This window comes from Chelmon rostratus, chromosome 10, assembly GCF_017976325.1.
Source record: "Chelmon rostratus isolate fCheRos1 chromosome 10, fCheRos1.pri, whole genome shotgun sequence".
Classification (NCBI taxonomy): Eukaryota; Metazoa; Chordata; class Actinopteri; order Chaetodontiformes; family Chaetodontidae; genus Chelmon; species Chelmon rostratus.
In genome coordinates this window covers 27,735,001-27,754,636 of record NC_055667.1, presented here as the reverse complement: position 1 = coordinate 27,754,636, position 19,636 = coordinate 27,735,001, and the positions used below count along the sequence as shown (strand labels likewise).

Genomic DNA, 19,636 nt, shown 5'->3' with positions numbered 1-19,636 from the left:
CGCTGTCGGTTTCTTCTGAACAACTTGTGATTGTGACAAAACGGTATTATGTGTCTCCTATTCACCGTTTGGATTTTAGAAAACAATTTCAGGCGATTTCTTACTGGCTCTGTCACTCTAACTGATGATGTCATCCACTCTCTAGGGGAGAAATTCTGAGCATTTTTTGAGAAACTTTATGGTCTTTAGATGGTCATAGCTCGAAAACCGTAAGAGATATCAAAAAATGTGCCATGGTTTATTTCGAGCTGACAAAATGATCTATGTTTTAAAGTTTGAATGAAGTCTCTAGGAGAAAGTATGGCGAAGCAGCGGACGATTGAAAAAGGCTGAAATTTGAGGAAATTTCCCCATTCATTTCTTAGGGGGAAATTCTTCACAGTTTTTTGCGTAGAACTTTGCGAATTAATGACGAAAGAGCTATAAAAGTTGTAGCACACCATTCCCGATCGAGCCGCACGTTTTGATATATAGTTTGCAAGGGTAATAACTGATCTTGTTTTGCTGGGTGCCTTGTTGTAAGGCGAGTGGCTCTTGCGTTGCCTCATGCCAATAATAACAACAAGGCACCCAGCAAACAAGATCAGTTATTACTCGCCATATTGTCAGTCATCAAACCGAGGTTTTATATCTGAAAACCTTTTCTGAGCCTAGAAAAACAATCTTTGTGTGAGTGACCTGATGTCAGTGACAACAGGCCTCAGAAAGTCAGACTCACAGAACACTGAAGGTGATGGAGTGAGCTATGCTGAGTAAAGGCAAACCTGTGATGGATAGCATGTGGCGCTACATGTAGGCCAGGTTACAGCCTCTTGGTGATAAATGCACCAGCCTGCCAGGCCAAACTGAGACTGATGAGACAAGATGTTTCTCATGCAAATGGGGGCGTTGCACAAAACTGTCGTGCAGTTAAGCTACAGCTGCCTGTCCGTCACTCATTGAGGCTCTTGACTCTTGACCTAAAGACATTTTCCCTCAGACAACCACTGACAGCAGTTATCACGCCGCCCGTGGCGAGCTGCACAGCAGATCGCCTGTTTTCCACCATTAACAAGATGTTTGTCTCTACTTTCAGACACTGGATTTGACATTTTTGCAGAACAAGGCTGGATGTGACGCTTTGTGAGGACATTTTATAGGAAGATGATTTCATTCTTTTTATATCCAGACTCTTTTGTATGAGAAGGGAATTTTGACCTTCGTCTATGAGGGAATTAGTCAGAAGGAATTTCTCACTGTTTTCGTTTCCATTGGACAGTTTTATTTTCTCTCATTTCTTTCTTATTGGCCATGAAGAAGTTTAGTTGTGCAGAAGATCTTAACTTTAAAACTGATGATGAGACTATTAGATACAGACAATTATAACTGAATTTGTTTCATAGAGTCTAATTGACACCAGATACGTTTCACTCAATGAACTTGAAGTATTGATGGGAAAACCTAAAGCACTCAGGGTGTGTTTGATTGTCTCAGAAGGTAAAGCTTATTTTGCACACCTGTCTGTCGTTGATAATTCCTACACAAAGTGTTTGTGTGTGTAGGCTCATAGTTGTCGCACAATTACAGTTTGTGCAGTAAAGGACCCTCCCATCATCACATCTCTGGCTCTGTCACTGAAATGAACGATCAAAGTGCTCAGGTTGACGTACTGTCTTCTCCAGAGTGTCCGATCTTGGGCTCCGGCGTCGGTCCTTGTCCGAGTGAGTTGACAGCCTGGACTTTGATCTCAAACGCTGTGTACGTTCCCGTGTTGTTAACCAAGAATGGTGGCGACTGTGTGTCGGCATGGTTCCAGTGTACGTTCGTTCCCCCAGCCTCCCGCCATGACACCTTGTACAGGAAGCCCTGCCCGTTGTGGGACCGCTTGTCCATTTCCTGCAAAGACACACAGGCATATAAAACGGGTTTGGATTCATTCTGGTGTGCATGCATGGGAACGCTTCAGAGCATGTTTCCACACAGATGCACAGACTGAAGTACTCACATCCCATGTAATGGTTAGAGTGTTCGGGTCTGTGGAGTCACTGTGGACACCAGTGGGGTTTCTGTCAGGAACTGGAGGAAAGAGGCAGAGGAAGACACAAAGGTATAAAACACCCCATGTTAAAGGGACAGTTAATACAATACGATAGTTTACTTTCTTGCTGGAAGTTAGATGAGAAGTTTGATGCCACTCTCATATCTGTCCCATCAATATGAAATTACAGTTAGCAGGTTAGCTACCATTAGATTAGCTTAGCATAAAGACTGGAAACAAGATAAACTGGCAGTAGCTTCATAGTCAGGCATGAGGGTGGTATCAATGTTGTGAAGTGAAGTGAAAATTATGTTCCCTCAAATAAAAGCCTGGTCCCAAATAATGGGAAGAACGTCATCACTGCAACTGTATTTTGTATAAATAACATACAATATAATATATTAGCCACATTTGAAGTACAGTAATGGAACACTGCAAGTCACTGAGTTTTACACAACATATTCTGACAAACTTTTAAAAGCCTTGTTGCAAAATTATTGGATTCTGTGCATGAAAACACAGAGGGCTTTTCATTAGAAACCAATATAAGAAGTGCTGAGTTTGTACTAGAACAAAGATTTAACAGGGCAAACATGAGTGGATCAGCAAACAAATATGACCCAATATGACCACATAAGCTTATCAAGCAGGGAGGATCAGAATTAAAGGCCTGTCTCTTATACATGCCTGCTTCAACTAAAGCCCCCGGCCACTATTTGAGAATTCACGGTAAATATATTTCCCAAAAATAATCACTTATTCCTTTCAGAATTACATTATTTTAATGGAGTCAAACTTAACAGCTGTACTGAAAATCTCATCCAGACTTTCAATAAAAATGTAAGTGTTAGTGCCCGGTGTCACTTACCAGCCGGCGGCGTGCTGTGATGGTCTGAGGGCCCGCTGGGGTCGCTGGAGCCCAGCTCATTGACGGCGGTAACTCGGAAGCGGTAGGTGCAGTAAGGGTGGAGCGTCAGCTGCAGGTGGTTGAAGTCCCCGGGCACTCTCTTCCACTCCTCCCACCTCCACTTCCCCATCTCCGTGTGCTGCTCCTCCCGGGCCTCCACGATGAACTCTGAGAGGAGACAGACACGATGACGCTAATACTCCTTCCTGTAAAATGTTAGGACCACGTTCTCTGAGCAGAAAACTCAGGGAGGATCAGTGCCCCCGAGGCTGCGCAGCAACATCCCAACGTCCTGTCCACCACGACCCACCAACGCTTCAGAGGAAGGTACAGTTAATACTTTCTGAATGGGTGGAAAATGTTCAGTGTGTAAAACAAGGATGTTAGCTCAGACAGCAGAATTAGCTAATTAGCTTAGCATATAGCTATCTGGTCAGAGCCATGGATTTTAAAAAGGTGGTATTTAACTTGAGGTAAGACAGGTCATTCTGAATGTGAAACAAGCAGCATCCATGAGTACATTAGGTGTGTGTGTGTGTGTGTGTGTGTGGGTTCAGTACCTATGACGGGGCTGTTGTTAGAGTCTCCAGGGATCCAGCTGAGAGTGAGGCTGTGGTCTTCAACGTCAGACAGAGACAGATCTTTGGGAGGGTCCGGCCGTGCTGAGGGTCCAACAGGAAACTGTCAGTGTTAAAACTAACCTCACACACACACACACACACACATTCACATACCTTCCACCGTGATGGAGCCAGTGGCCTCCACATGGTCCAGATCCGTGATGACCTCACAAGAGTAAGGTGCGTTGTCATTTGATTGGACGTCTGTCACTTTCAGGGTGCCATTCTCAAAGACGGTGTACCTACACACACACACACACACACACACACACACACACACACACACACACACACAAACGTAAACACACACAATCATGTATAGTGTCAGTGTCAATACATATTTTGCTGCCAGACTTTAATTATGGTCTGTTGATACTAGTTGATCTCCATCACAGTGACTTCCTGTTCAACACGATGTTTCTGGATATTAACGTGCTTCAGTCCGGCGGTGGACTGAAGCATCTCAGCGTGTGTTTACTTGTCATCGGGTGATGATTCCTGCAGTTTTTGTCCGTCTTTCCTCCAGATGATCTGGTACTTGAGCAGCTGAGGGTCTTTGTAGAAGTGACAGTCCAGCAGAGCGCTGGTTCCTCTGAGTGCACGGACGTCCCGGGGTCTCGTCAGTATCCCCGTCCGATCTGACAGGAGAATACAGGACAGGTAGCTGTGAGCAGGTGTGCTGAGGACTGAGCTTCTATTGTGTGCACATCTGGCACATCTGTGGTTCTATTCCCTCCTGTATCATATGTGTAAAGATTAATCATTTTTCACACGCTGCATGTATTTGCATTAGTTCCCACAGAGTCATAAAATTTCACAGTAACTCGTCACAGGTGCTCGTCCACTGCAGAGCTGATGTGTATTTATGGGTTGAGACTCACTGAAGACTTCCAGGTGAGCCGTGATGGAGATGTTGTTGTGTTTGACGGAGCAGGTGTACACTCCACTGTCATCGTGACTGACGTCGGACAGCTCGATTGTCCCATTGGTCAGCAGGGAGACGCGGGGGTCGGACAGCAAGGGCAGCCTGTCCTCACCTTCCCTGCAGAGAGCACACACACACACACACACACACATCGATCATCACACACATTAATCAGGGGTGTTGCTGCAGCTCCGTCCCTCCTGAGTGTTTCAGGGTTTATTCCAACATCAGAGACCCAGCAATGAAAACCACTAACAGCAGTGACTCCCAGGAGCTCGATCAATGGAAGTGTGTTTCCTGGCTCATCAGTGAATGGATAATAAGAAGAAGATCAATAAACGGTGGACCAGAGAGAGAAGCAGTAGCAGTCTGGACACATAGTGCCTGAAGCCTGTAGAACAAGCTCGCATGTGGGAAGAGTTTCTGTGTAATGCAAACCTTGTTGTCTGTTTATCTCTGAATGGACAAGAAATCTGCCGCTGTGTGTTGAAAAGTACACAATTCAACATTTTGTGTATTTATTTTACTGCTAAATTCCACTTTATCTTTTTATGTTGCGATCTAAAGTTGTTTAGAAGCCGTCTCTGCACTGTACGAAAACGTATTTACTGTCATTTCAACTGATTTTTTAATCAATAGGTCTAAGACGTATCAGAATTAGCCGTAAAAACATGTGTATGTGTTACCTTAAGAATATAAACTTCCTTTTATCTCTTTAAACCACAAATGTGTGTAAATATTCAGCGACGTCGGTGGGTACAGCTCAGGAGCTCATATGTTCAGGAACAGTTGCCGATGGACTGAATGTCTTCATGAAAAGCATGAAACCACTGAATGGGCTGACTGAGTTCAGCTCCTACCCGAGACTCCAGAGTGCGTTTTGTTCATGCGACCACCTGAGGGCGCTGCCACACTGAAAGTGAATAACTGATCACCTCTCTGTTTGGTTCTCTGAGCACAGCGACTGATTCAAAGATTTCAAGGTGCTAAAGACTTTAAAACATGATCTTCTCTGTGACATCTTCACATTACAGAGACATCACAATTGTCTTCAAATGACGAGACTATTATTCATGTTGTTGACTTGTGTAGTTAATTATCCCAAACGTGTCCGACAAGGTTCAAGCCCAGAGAGATTTGTAGTTTTATTCTAGGTATCATTTGATGTGGTCGCCTGTCAATGGAAACCAGACGATGCCTCGTACCGTAACGTGAATAAAACTTTACTACTTTACTTCGTAACATTTAACGGTGGTTCTTTAACAATGAAGACAACAACTCCCATGATCCCACGCTACTCGATGATGTCATCAAACTACATGCTTTGTTTTCACTGTTTTGACTGAGGGACCCCCGGCAGCAGCAGTCAGGCTACTTCCTGTGTGTGTGTGTGTGTGTGTGTGTGTGTGTGTGTGTGCGTGTGCATGTGCGTGTGTGTGTGTCTCACCATGTGACGTGTGGTCGTGGAGAGCCAAAGGATTGACAGTGCAGCCTGACGCTTCCACCCTCAGTGACTCTGTACACCACCCCATCAGAGGACAGGATCTGAGGGGGGAGCTCTGAGGGACACAGAGGACACAAATACACACTGTTACTACACTATCACATACAGTACAAGTACAGCAGTGCAGTAGTACAGCAGTGTAGTAGTACAGCAGTACAGTAGTAACAGTAGTTACAGTAGTACAGTAGTACAGCAGTGCAGCAGTGCAGTAGTACAGTAGTGCAGCAGTACAGTAGTACAGCAGTGCAGTAGTACAGTAGTACAGTAGTACAGCAGTGCAGTAGTACAGTAGTACAGTAGTACAGTAGTACAGCAGTGCATCAGTACAGCAGTGCAGTAGTACAGCAGTACAGCAGTGCAGTAGTACAGCAGTACAGTAGTACAGCAGTGCAGCAGTGCATCAGTACAGCAGTGCAGTAGTACAGCAGTACAGCAGTGCAGTAGTACAGTAGTACAGTAGTACAGCAGTGCATCAGTACAGCAGTGCAGTAGTACAGCAGTGCAGCAGTACAGTAGTACAGTAGTACAGTACTACAGCAGTACAGCAGTATAGCAGTGCAGTAGTTGCAGTGCAGTAGTTGCAGTACAGCAGTGCAGTAGTTGCAGTACAAGCGGAGCAGCAGGAACATACCGATGACGTAGAGGTAGGTGTTGAGGAGGATGGAGCTGTGATTGTTGGTGGCCTCACACTGATACACCGCCGTGTCAGCAAATTCAACGTCCCTCAGTATCAACACACCACCTGAGACGCTCCGACGAGGGTCATCATCCACCTCTGCAGGTGAGGAGGAGGAGGACGGTGAGAAACAGGAGGAGGAGGAGGAGGAGGACATGAGAAGCAGGAGGAGGAGGACGACGATGAGAAACACAAGGAGGAGGAGGAGGACATGAGAAACAGGAGGAGGAGGAGGAGGAGGAGGACATGAGAAACAGGAGGAGGAGGAGGAGGAGGACGACGTTGAGAAACAGGAGGAGCAGGAGGAGGAGGATGGTGAGAAACAGGTGGAGGAGGAGGAGGAGGACGGTGAGAAACACGAGGAGGAGAGTTTGTCAAACATAAACTCTGGACACAAAGACGTGTTTGATGAAGACGACGTCCAACAGATGAAGCTGCAGCTGTGACTCAGTCTGACCCCTCGCTCTCTCTCTCTCTCTCTCTCTCTCTCTCTCTCCACTGTTTAACTTTCTTTTTCCTTCATTTCTTTCTTCCTCCATCCATCCTTCCCTTTATTTCATTCATTCTTTCTTCATTTAATTTCCCTTCCTTTCTTCCCTCCTTCTCCTCTCTCTCCTCTCTTTTCTCTCTTTCTTCCTACTTCACTTCTTTTATTCATTCCTCCATTTCTTCCTCCCTTCCCTGTTTCCTCCTTCCATCATTTCTTTCGGTCTACCTTTCTTCACTTCTCTCTTTCTTTCTGTCTTTCTTTAGTTCTTCTTCCTCCCTTCCACTGTTCCTCTTCTCCCCTTCTTTCTTTCTTTCTTTCTTTCTTTCTTTCTACCTCACTTCTTTTGTTTATTCCTTCTTTTGTGCCTCCTTTCCCTGTTTCCTCTTTTCCCACTTTCCTCCTTCCATCATTCCCTTCCATCTTGCATTATTCACTTCTGTCTTTCTTTCTGTGCTTCCTTCCTTCTTTCTACCTTCTCATCCTTCTTTCCTCTCTCTCTCTCTCTCTCTCCCTCTCCCTGGGAGTCAGCTGAGGCTCTTGGCGAGTCCGCCTCAGCAGAAGCATCCTGCCTGATTCATCGGAGCCTAAGAGGTTTTCTGTTATGGTGGACCGGGCGGAGCCAGGAAGTGCTCGCTGCTCTTCCCTGAAATAATCAAGCTTTGTCTCATTTAATGAGTCAAAGTCAAACTTCACCTGAAACATTAATGTAAAAAGTGCTGATCACTGCAGACTGAAAACGTGAACTCAATTAGGCCTCAGAGCCAGACCAGGCAGAGCCGAACTACTTCACTGAACACACACACACACACACACACACACACACACACACACACACACACACACACACACAGTAAGGTGCATTCAATATAATCATACTAAATAAACAGGCGTACCTGTGACCGTCTGACCGTTGATGCTCCAGGTGATGACGGGGGTCGGGATGCCTTCAGCCTGACAGTCCAGTCGCACAGTTTCTCCAGGGGCGTACAGCAGGTTCTGAGGTTCCTTCACCCAGTAGGGAGCCGCTACGAACAAAAAGCAAACGTCTGTGATTTACTGCTGCAGCTAAAGAACAGCTAAACAACTGAAGCATGAAAAATGAAGGAAAAGCCTGAAGATAAGCCAACCACTGACAGCCGCCGCAGCCGTGTGACATCAAACACATGCACATTGATTTTAGACTGTTTATTGTGTAAAAATCATCTTTTCTTCGCCACAACTTTACTGAGTCAACGTTAGCTCATGTTCAGCAGCGGAGATCCTGCTAATTTTCCATCACATGTTCCCGTTTTAAATACGTCAATACAACAGAATGATGCATCCACAAAAGACTTTTTTTGATTAAAGGTGACTTCAAAGTTAAAATACTGTTTTCAGTAGCCAGCAGGGGGGGCTGCAGCCCCCTGAGTACCCCCTTCTCACACAAGTGGTGTGAGAAAATCAACCTGATCATGTCATCAGGGTCATTCAGAGGCCACAAATTTAGAACATAAATCCTGTGCTACTGAGTTGCATTGTGGGAATTGTATTCCAGTACATGACTGATGTATGCTGGAGACAAACAGAGAAGACACCTCTGACTTTTCTGCATCAAATATGCACATTATCCTCAGACTTAAATCATTGACTAGGTCGATTGCCAATAACTCCCAAAGCAACATATCTGAATGTTCTGAATGTTGAGTAGCAGCGACAGGCGTGGCGGACCTTCATCGTCACGTGGTTAATGGTGTGAAACGGTCGCTGTGTGCCTCCCTCTATTTTCTGGACTTTATTGCTCTTTCAACTACGTCACCTGATTTCTTTGTTGTCATTGCTCCTGTCATAACTACTACGGCCGCTAGAGGTCGCTGCTTAGCGATAAACGTAAACAGGGGTCGTAATGTCGTTGCAAAGATGACCCACAGGAGGAGCTGCGGTTTTGACTGTTAGGAAATCTGTCTGTTCTGATTCGCCCAAAAAACAGAAATGCAAGGCTAAATAACTGCTGTGCCCCTTTAAAGTTTGTGAAAACGAAGACATAACCTTTGCTGCTTCCTGTGAAAGGAACTTTCTATTCTATCAAAGGTTTGCAGGCTTTCCTTTTGCCTCAGCTCAAACAGCGAGAGCTTTCTTTGACTTCTCGCAGTCGCCTGCTGGTAAAACAACAGCATCTCACAACGTCTCTGAACTGATTGTTAACGGGTCCAGTCGTGTGCTGTGTGGTGCTCAGCAGCCTACCTTCCACAGTGACGGTGAAGGAGTGCGTGACGGAGCCGTGGTCGTTGAAGGCTCTACACTCGTACTCGCCGTCGTCTTCCAGCGTGATGCTGTCGAAGCGAAGCCACCGGCCGTGGCTGTCCAGCTGGCCGGTTGTTTCATCCAGGCTGCCGTCCTTCTTTTTCCATTCCACCTTTGGAGTGGGTCTGCAGGGACAGAGATAAGACAGAAGAGAGAAGAAGAAGAAGAGCAGAGAGAGAAAGATGTGACGGTAAGACAACTGATCGATGGAAGGAGATGGATCGACTCAGAGAGATCTGCAGGAAATTAGAGCTGAATGAACACAGATGACCGTGTTCGTGATGTAATATCCTATTTCATCGTTAAGGCAAAATTAAAATGACACTCCATTTATCGCCATGGGGACGGAGCTCTCAGGGGAAGGAGGATAATTAGAGCAAACACAAAATAGCAATGACACAGAAGAGAGATAAATGAAAGGGATTAGTGTTGGTGTGTGTGTGTGTGTGTGTGTGTGTGTGTGCAGGATCTTCACTGCTTACATGGTTTTACATACAGTATAAACATTCAGATGAAGAACACATTTCCACGCTGATGAAGACACGCAGCATGTGGAGTTCACTTGCTGTTAGCTTAGACCAGGCATGTCCAAACTATTCCATAAAGGGCCGTGTGGCTGCAGGTTTTCGTTCCAACCAAGGAAGAGCACACCAGGCCAACCAATCAACATCAAGGGATCCCTTAGTTATCAGCTGAAGACTGAGATCATCTGATTAATTGATTCCAGCCTGGTGTGCTCCTCCTTGGTTGGAACGAAAACCTGCAGCCACACGACCCTTTATGGAATAGTTTGGACATGGCTGGCTTAGACTTTAAAGGACGCTGCTGCGTCTCACTAGTTTGAACTTTTATATACTCATGCATATACTGAAATATACTGAAACCACTTTCATTAAACTCTAACCAGTAGATGACTGGCCTGTTCTAACGTGGTGCTGGCTCATCAGTCCTGTGGGTCAGGGCTTCTTTTAAAAGGATGCAGAACGGTTCAAATGCGTTTGTGCTGCATCAACTACCATATGATGTGATCATTTGTGACTTGAGATGGAGCAGAACTAAAACCTCAACATCGTGTTTTGCCGTTCCTCTATTGGCTGTTTCAGAGCAGTGAGACTGGTGATTGGCTGAAAATTGATTTATTCATCACTACACCATCTGATCTGTGTTCACCTTCAACCAGCACTTTCACACCTTCCACTTGTTGTGCACGTGTGATTAAAATAAAGCCCCATCAAGTCTGAACACAAACTCGTCGTAGGACAACGGGAGCCATTCGTTAGATTTAAAGGGCTGAAGAAGAGAGGAAGACTGCAGCGTCTTGACCTCAGCAGGTCACATGTTGCTGTTCTGAAGTAAAGCTGCTGATGAATGAGTCTGTGAAGGTGGCGGCGTGCACACGGGATGGGACAGTGTGTGAAACCGCCTGCAGGCAGCACACACACACACACACACACACTGAGTTCCTTACAAGCCTCTGGGGATGCACTCGAGGATGACGCTGTGCTCCCGGAGGGCCAGCACCGAGCTGTGGGAGCCAGAGGGACGGAAGAAGTGAGGTTTTCTACCATTAATGAAGTCATTACCTGGACAGAGAGAGAGAGAGAGAGAGAGCACATGAGCTCAGTACACACTCTACTGTTCTGTATTCATTGTCAAAGTAAGTGATTCGCTTTCTTTGCTATTAAATGTTGCAGGATTGTATAGTTTCATAGCACAATGTATCTCTGTATTTTGGATTATTTAAGTGCACTATATTTATAATTAATGGTGAGAGATTTGCATTAGTTACTTTAGCTGTACCTAATAAACTGGCAGCTGCATTAGGCAGCACGATGTGTGACATCAGAGCATCGACTCTGCCTTGAGAGATGCAGGGAGGCTCTGTGGAGTTGCATTATGGGAACTGTAGGATCCAGTCTACGGACTACTACTATGTTTAATCGAACTGCAGAACGAAATCACTGGAGTCCTCCTTAAAGCAATTAACGTCTGACTTTTACTCAGTGGTTCCAGTTCAATGAGGAAGAATGCTGTTCATTCCTTTCGGCCCAGACGTCCACTCACTTCTGGCAATGACAGGGACACTGAAGCTGCTCTGAAGGCCTGTGGTGGCTTCACTGTGGTCTTAAACGAGCCTCACGCTGGGCTTTCTTTTATCTTTGTGTTTATGGGTTTGCAGTCTTAGTGTGTGTGTGTGTGTGTGTGTGTGTGTGTGCGTGCGTGCGTGCACTCACTGGGCTTGACAGTGAGGGTGACGGCAGACTCTGGGAGGATGGTCCTGGCTGCTGAATACTGGGCGTTGCAGATGTAGTCGTCTCTGCTGTCGCTCTTCAGGAGATTAGAGAAGTACAAGTTCCCGTCCAGGCCGACCATCACTCTGTCGCTCTGCTTGATGTGCACCATCTCTGCAGGGAACAGTTAGGGAACAATGAAAGAAAATCTTCCCTTGTTTTTGTGTTGAAGTGGCTCCAAGCTGGGCTGCACTGCAGTGTTTACTTTCACATTTGAGTTAAACAAAACTGACAACTTGAAAGTCACTATTTCATTATCAGACAGGCAGAGAGGGAGAGAGAGAACGGAGGACAAGAAAAGGAAAAAAGAGAGAAATATGAGGAGCCCAGAAACATCAGCTGACAGGACTGCATTCATTAGCTGGAGTGGAAACGGTCTGCAGTGCAGCGCAGTGATGCAGAGCCCTCAGCTGGACTGACGCCTCAGATTTTAGACGCGCTCAGAGAGAGACCAGAAGACAGACAGGAGGACAGGACAGCTGCTGGAGACAGAGCGTCCGCCTGTCCGTCACGCAGAATGGCAGCTATTAAAGCGGACGGAAACACAAGCGGCCGAGAGGAAGGACAGACTCACTCTTGTCCATCCAGTGGATGTGAGGAGGGGTGGAGCTCTCTGGGGGGTTGCAGAGCAGGACGATGCTGTCTCCTTCGAACGCTGCCTTTCGTACTTTCTGTTGTTTTAGCAGAACCGGTTGGGCTGAAACACAAAGCAACAGGTTATTAGTTAAAAACTTAGATCGTGACTGACTCTCACTCCAGCCAGACGAGGTTCTGTCAGCTGATCCAGTAAAACCTGAATTACTCTCTGCTCGTCAAACACAACAGTGCTGAACACGATCGCTCTGATGCATTTCCTGTGTTTTCTGTCCCACTTTTGTTCAGGGAGCAGTGAATGCTGCAGGACGATGCTGCAGAGCCTGCAGTGACTCAGTGCTCCTTTCTTTTTATTTTAGCACAGGTTGTTACCATCGAGCCACGTTCTGTGGTTCCATGTTCAGTGGTTCCACGTTCGGTGGTTCCACGCTCTGTTCAGCGCTGATTGCCTCTCAGTTGCTGTAACACTATTGATCAAAGGAAATGGTTTAATGGATAATACTTGCAGAAGGGAGGAGGGCTGAACTTTTATAAACAATGCCAGGATTCCTCGTAATCATAGCAGCCATTAGGATTCATTTAGAGTCACGTGTGAGTGCACGTGGTGATTCACCTCCTCCTGAGACAAATACCGGACTCTGCTGGCTGTGTTGACCAGCTCCTGTTCTCTGCCTGCAGTTTGCTGCTGAGCAGGTGGTGCACTGTGGCTTTATCACAGCTTTTCTGCTGTAATCAGCTGCCTGCTGCTGCAGGAGAACAGGCTGCTGAGAGCAGTTAGACTGAAGCAAAACAAAATAACCAAAATGATGGTCAAGATTAGTTATCATGCTTTCTGTTAGAACGGTTGTATGTCCTCGCTAATGCAATGTAAATTGTTGTATCATAAATCTACTGACGGTATAATCACATTTCCTATAATTGATACATTATGATGGATGTTTTTCTCAGTCTTTAACTGCACTGTCTGTGATTGATGCTCAATTCTAGCATCTTTTTAGGACGACAGTAGCTGTAAATAACAATATTGATAAAACAAAATATCATGGAGAGGAAATCAAGTTACTTTCTCCGCCCTGAACCCTGAGTATTGCCTTCAGTCTTCATCATCCTGGGCTGAAAGCTGAAATCCAGGCTAAAAACAGTCTGTAAAGCAGAGTGCACAGTGATAACTGCAGGACATTCAGATGTGTATGTACATGCACGCATCACGTTTCCGCTGTTACTACGTGGCTCTCCGCTCCACCAAGTGTGTGTTTATCGGAGGCTGAACACCGTCAGGTGAAGCGCTCGCGCTTGGCAACCCCGTGCAGCCTCTGGGCCGAGTGACGTCATAGCTCTGTCTCCAGGAAATGGTTGCCACGGTAACAAGAGATGAGCGAGCAGAACAGGTGGCCCCAGTCAACCTCACTCATGAGTCACTGAAGTGTGTGTGTGTGTGTGTGTGTGTGTGTGTGTGTGTGTGTGTGGGATTAGGAGAGATGGGCTGAGAGGGAAGGAGAGGATTTGTGTCTTACGGTAAATCCTTCATAACGTTTCATTCATGTGACATTGATGAATCAGCATGTGTGAGGATCCCATTGGATACACAGTGCGCCTGTGTGTGTGTGCATATTATATTTGTTTGTGTATGTACAGAGTGTGTGTGTGTGAGACCCACCCTCCACGATGACCTGTATGGTTTGTGTCATGGCGGTCCCCAGGGTGTTGGAGGCGTAGCAGCGGTAAAGGCCTTCGTACGACGTGAGGGGCTCGTCTTCTTCGGCTCGCAGCGTCCCGGATCCTGCATGCTGCGACCCGAACGCCTTCCCGTCCTTCACCCAGCGGAAACTGCAGACGAGAGCAGGAGACAATTTACCAGCAAGTGTGATGAAACATCGACATCTACAGAGCAGACAGACACAACACCTCAGTTTTCACGGCACAAAACGAAGAAATGAACTCATAGACTGAAAAAAAGGCTTTAAAACACAGGCTGGGGTAGTTCTGTTCTTTTCTTAGTGTCAATAAACCCCATGAAAAAGACCAAAACCATCTGATTTCCTGTCAGGGGCTCTCAGCTCTAAGCCCATTGGTTCCTTCTACCAAATGTGGATTCATCCGCCGCTGAAAATAGTCCCAACAAATGCTCTATTTCCTCCTGCTTGGGTGACGTTTGCTAAAGACGACGGTCAGCACTCTGACATGAACGAAAATACAGAAAATCTGCGGCCAAAGTTATTAAAATGATGAAAAAAGTTTGAACTGAGAAAGAGAAAAGAAGAGATGGAGGTGGGAGAGGACAGACGAGGAGGGAGAGCAGGCAGGGAGGAGTGGGAGGGAGGGAAGGGACAAAGAGAAACGGAAAGACGGAGATGATTTTATTATTGCTCTGATGTTATTAGAAGAACATTTATCGCCATGCCAACGGAAAGGCCAGAGGGAGGAAGTGGACAAACGGCAGGACGCATGCATGTGTCTTATTTGTTGTTGTGTTTGTACCCACACACACACACACACACACACACGCACGCACGCACGCACGCACGCACACACACACACACACACACACACACACGCACACACACACACAGGGTGACTGAGGTTGCTGTACGTACATGGGTGTTGGGTTACCGGAGGCCTCACAGGGCAGATTGATGTCTTCTGGAGAAAAGGCTGTGTACGATGTCGGCATCTCTGTCAACACCGGAGGCTGTGACACTGAACACACACACACACAATGTATTACTGATGTACATTAATTGCCAGTTCAGGCGAGCAAACACAGGAGTACAGATCTGCTCCATTATTAGGATCCATTATTGGGAGGCCAGACCTCCGCTGATCTACAGTATTGGTTTCAAACTGCCACATGACCTCAAGTCCCCCTAATCAATCACACCACCTGTCGTCTTCCAGATGTGATCATTCGAACTGATTGAAAACTGGATGTTATCATTAGTTTGCATGCTGCTGCCATCTGGAGCGGCAAAACTTGATGTTTCAACCATTTTTTTTTACACTTTTCCTGAATCCATTACTTTAAGCAACTATTCTGTCTGTCTGCGATTGTCTATTTCAAACTTTTACTTTTAGCTAATTATTTAAACCACTTATCTGTACTTTAACAAGCAGGTCAACCCTTTATCCCTTTTAGCTATGGGTTTAAACTGTCCATCCATTACCCGTCGCTGGCTAGTCTGAACTGTTACTCCATCACTGTTAGCCAGCTGTCCTCTTGCTTCTCAGTTGGAAACAGTGGTCCGGTGTTCAAGCTCACTCAAATACATCTTTAAAATCCTTTTCTGTTTTGTCAGATTAGTTAAGATACAACCTGTCCATGTACCTGTAACTGCAGGTACATTCAAGGTGCAAGAGCTCCTGCTGGGAATCCCTGATCTGCAGTCTGATCTCTGAACATCGGAGGCAAACATGCTTTAAATCTGTATCATCACTGAACTGGATGATGATCACTGACTGACCAGAGAGCACCTGTTCTACCAGCTGCAGGTGTGAGCTTGTTTGTTATTGGTTGTTTTCTCCATCTCCTGAAATTTGCTGGGCTTTTACAAGCTTATCAGAGGAGCTAAATAATTCATATCGAATGTTTTCTAATTTCCACATCATATCCAATGATTAGAACCTGCAGAGTGATTGTAATGGACTGTAACCACATCCTGCTGTAAGCGGCCGGCTGAGGGACGGGAAAGCCTGTTGTGAGTGTGGGAGAACTGTCAAAGCTGCAGCCTGGACTCAGTTTGCTGAAGGAACAATTCATAGTGAGCTATGCTGGTCTCATCTGTTTCCAGGTCTCCATGATATTGACCATTACTGCTCGTTCCTGCAGCATGTGTGTGTTCCACACCGCCTGCAGCAAAGTTTAAACTGGCTGCTCCTGACAGATTTGCAGTGGGTCCCACAGGACCTGTGGTGTGCAGAAGAGGACAGGTGTGCAGTCCTCTATACCTGTCAGCAATAACGCAGCCAGGTAATCTTCTACTTTGCATTTAAACATAACTATATGATTGGATTTTTGTGGTTTTTTGGCTGAGTGATTGTTTGTGTTTCCATCGAGACGCCAATAAGCATGTTCAGGTCCAGTTAAGTTCAGTCATATAAGAGGACTGTTAATGTCTCATCCTAATAAACTAATAATGAAGGAAATCATTTCTACTATTTTCACCCTGTGAGCAGTTTATTGTTCTTATTTTAGTTTGTCTCTGTTGGATCCCATCACTAATAAAGCTTCTGCCTATTTGGCAACACCATCAACTCATTGATGATCATCTGGGGGACACAGCCAGTGTTTCCTGTGTGGCCAGTGGATTTCTGGATAACACATACAGATATCTGGCCAAGACTTCCTGTTCTATACGCTCCGATACCAAACCTTGTCCCTTTGCCTGCAGATTCTTCAGTCACGTGCAGATATCTGTTAAAGATCAGTCCTCCTTTATCTACATTCTTCCCACATTGTCATTAAAATTCTTCTGTGCTGTTATTGTGTCAGACCTGAGAGAGATTCCTCCTCGGCCTCAGGATTCTTCCAGTTTTTTCTTTGTTAAATAGGTGTTTGTGGAGTTTTTTCTGATCTGAATCAAAGGTGATGAACAGATTCTAAAGCTCCTTGAGGCAAATTGTGATTTGTGATGCTGGGCTGTATAAATAAAACTGACATGACTTGACATGAGTTGACGTGGGAAATAAACTTTTTCACTTTCTTGCCAAGATTGCGATGAGAAGATTCCAGAAGACTGAACTGAACGTCTGTCCGTTCAGTCCCCTCAAACACCAGGACCTGTTTTCACTCTTTGGTTTTTGTGCAGATTAAACAAATGCACATTAATTAATGCACTGGTAAGTGGATTTTGTCATCTTGACTTGCACGGAGCTTCATCTTCGTGCTAAGCTAAGCTAACAGGCTTCTGGCTGTAGCTCCATATTTAGTGTATGGACATGAGAGAGGTTTCAATCTTCTCATCTAATGCAGAAAGCATAAAAGCCATTTTCCCAAAATGTCAAACTATTCCTTTAATAGAATTTTTCCCCACTTGACATCAAGGATTTTTCTTGCTTTAAACAGTCAGTAAACCTGTCATGTAGTTCTGAATGAAAAGGCTCAAACAATCCACGAGGGCCAAATATCTGGTGGTTCTCTCGTCTGTGTGGATGCATGGAGGTTTTAGACACATGCGACCAATTAGAGCGATGACTTCAGTGTGACCGCAGGGACGGACGGCAGAGGACAGAGAGTCAGCGATACGGCAACAATAAGACAGACCGGACTGACGGCCTCCATCCTCTACATGACAGGTTTGTGGGAACGAGGTGACGTAAGCAGTGAAGAGGCATCACACACGTCTTCACTGTCACAACAAGGAAGGTCACTTACTGTTCTGCACTTTATCTGCGAGTCCACACGAGAGCAAGGAAAGGAGAGCAGAAAGGAGACATTGAGACAAACACAGGCGTAAAACACTCAGAGTCACTGAAGCTGAAGACGGCAGGTTTGATTTCAGGGCTGAAACATTTTCATTCCTTTACTTGAAGATAAATAACACTGACTCGTCTCCAGGACGTGCCTTCCTCTCGCTTTTCTGACTCAGACACGATGGCGTCCCAGATCAGTTTACATCTTTCCCCTCTGTGCCTCCTTCTCCACCCCTCCCTCCCTCCATCTTTCTCCTCTATTCTCATCTCTCCACCTTCCCTGTCCTCCTTCATCCATCTTTCTCTTCACCCCCCCTACTCTCTCGTTTCCATCCCTCTCTTCTTCTCATCTCCTCTATCTCTTCCTCTCTCTGCCACACTCACAAACAAAGGTCGTTGGCTGAAGGTCAAGCTGAACCTGACTCCTCCTCTCCTCTTCCTCTCCTCTGGGACCATCATGGCAAAGCCTGCTGACCTTTGAACTTCACCTCCGGGACCAGAGGTCATTCTAAACCTGACTGTGTGGTTAGCCTGACCAGACCAGAACAAACAGAAAGCTCCAGATTAACATGGTGCTGACAGTGGCCGGCCATGTGACTAATTAATCCTGCAGCCACATCGTTAACCTGCTGGATCGTTAGCCTTCTGTGTTAATTAGCCTATCAGAGTATTCTTCTGTATTCACAGTGAGAGGTGTTGGAGGAGGAGTACTCACAGTCTTTGGGGATGTGGATGGCTCCCTGAGCAAGCGGAGGCGTGGAGGAGAGGAAGGACAGAGGGAGGAGGAGGAGGAGGATCAGGGGGGAGGCGGGGGAGCACGGCCCCCTATAGCCCGTCCGCCGACGCTGTGACACACGCATCTCTCAATGTCCCATGAAAAGTGACGCAAGACACCCACACACTCATCAACACATGAAAAACACACACCCTCCCAGCTTATGCAGACACACACTCCTGGGACCCCCCCAGACCCTCTGGAGAGAGGAGGCAGGAGCAAACAACTGTGTTTTAGGTTGTGTGTGTTGCTTTCACAGTCTGAAGTCTGAATGAGGCTCTCCGTCAGGTCCTGCTCCGGCTGCCGAGTGGAGGGGAGAGTCAGGAGGAGGGGGGGGTGGAGGAGGAGGGAGGATTGACCGCGAGAACAAAGGAGGGATGAGGGGGGAGGAAGGGAGGGCACACAGGACAGGGGGAGAGGAGAAGAGAGAGAGCAAAGACATCATTAATTTCATCAAACAGAAGAATATTAATGAACTCCAGGGGGGAGTTAATGTTGACCTGAACTCCAGGGCAGGTGATGGAAGTTAAACACAGCTCCAAACCCCCCCGAAATGAAAGAGGATGTGTGTGTGTGTGTGTGTGAAGATGAAGGGATTAGGTCATCCTGATAAAGACAGAAGATCAGATCAAAGCAGCAGGAAACATCTTCTCTGCTAATGACATTACAAAAAGAAATAGTGTGTGTGTGTGTGTGTGTGTGTGTGTGTGTTTTCTGCTGCATTTCCATTCATCCAAACATCGTCTCTTTGTCCCCGACTGCTGACTGAACGCTGACCCGTGACAGCAGGAGTGTCGGGGGGGGTGAAAGCAGACACAGATGGATCAGGCTCTCCCCCTTTGTTCCTTCATACCGCCGCCTCGCCATGCAGGCCATAAACCTCGCCACTCCAAGTTTGGAGATTTTCTTGTTCTATGTGGAAGTGAGGGATTACACTCTCCTCCGTGGGCTCATCTTCAAGCTTGTGAAATCCTTTTCGAAATCCGCTGTGCACTTTAAAAATAACCGAGCGGCACTTCAAAGCCCTTCAAATCAGGCCGCGGCTCCGTTTATGGGAACACTTCCATCAAACACAACACAACGAGAGTGAAATCACTTCAAGGACTTCCCTCTGATGAACATGCAAAGACTACAGAGTCAAAACAGTGCCG

The 19,636-nt window shown here is 46.2% G+C and overlaps 1 protein-coding gene across 1 annotated transcript in view; it reads right to left on the bottom strand.

Moving 5' to 3' along the window:
• Positions 1 to 19,636, bottom strand: part of LOC121612487 (neural cell adhesion molecule L1-like) — a 44,083-nt gene that overhangs the window by 10,312 nt on the left and 14,135 nt on the right. Inside the window, exons 2-19 of the mRNA XM_041945392.1 lie at positions 18,426 to 18,785; positions 17,673 to 17,687; positions 14,899 to 15,001; positions 13,962 to 14,131; positions 12,285 to 12,407; positions 11,654 to 11,824; positions 10,888 to 11,002; positions 9,360 to 9,544; positions 8,033 to 8,164; positions 6,605 to 6,748; positions 5,917 to 6,028; positions 4,426 to 4,586; positions 4,023 to 4,182; positions 3,659 to 3,786; positions 3,485 to 3,586; positions 2,886 to 3,092; positions 1,985 to 2,055; positions 1,650 to 1,875 (exon numbers count right to left, since the gene is read on the bottom strand). Coding sequence (XP_041801326.1) covers positions 1,650 to 1,875; positions 1,985 to 2,055; positions 2,886 to 3,092; positions 3,485 to 3,586; positions 3,659 to 3,786; positions 4,023 to 4,182; positions 4,426 to 4,586; positions 5,917 to 6,028; positions 6,605 to 6,748; positions 8,033 to 8,164; positions 9,360 to 9,544; positions 10,888 to 11,002; positions 11,654 to 11,824; positions 12,285 to 12,407; positions 13,962 to 14,131; positions 14,899 to 15,001; positions 17,673 to 17,687; positions 18,426 to 18,570 — 2,470 coding nt within the window. The 5' untranslated portion in view covers positions 18,571 to 18,785. The remainder of the gene's footprint in view (positions 1 to 1,649; positions 1,876 to 1,984; positions 2,056 to 2,885; positions 3,093 to 3,484; positions 3,587 to 3,658; positions 3,787 to 4,022; positions 4,183 to 4,425; positions 4,587 to 5,916; positions 6,029 to 6,604; positions 6,749 to 8,032; positions 8,165 to 9,359; positions 9,545 to 10,887; positions 11,003 to 11,653; positions 11,825 to 12,284; positions 12,408 to 13,961; positions 14,132 to 14,898; positions 15,002 to 17,672; positions 17,688 to 18,425; positions 18,786 to 19,636) is intronic.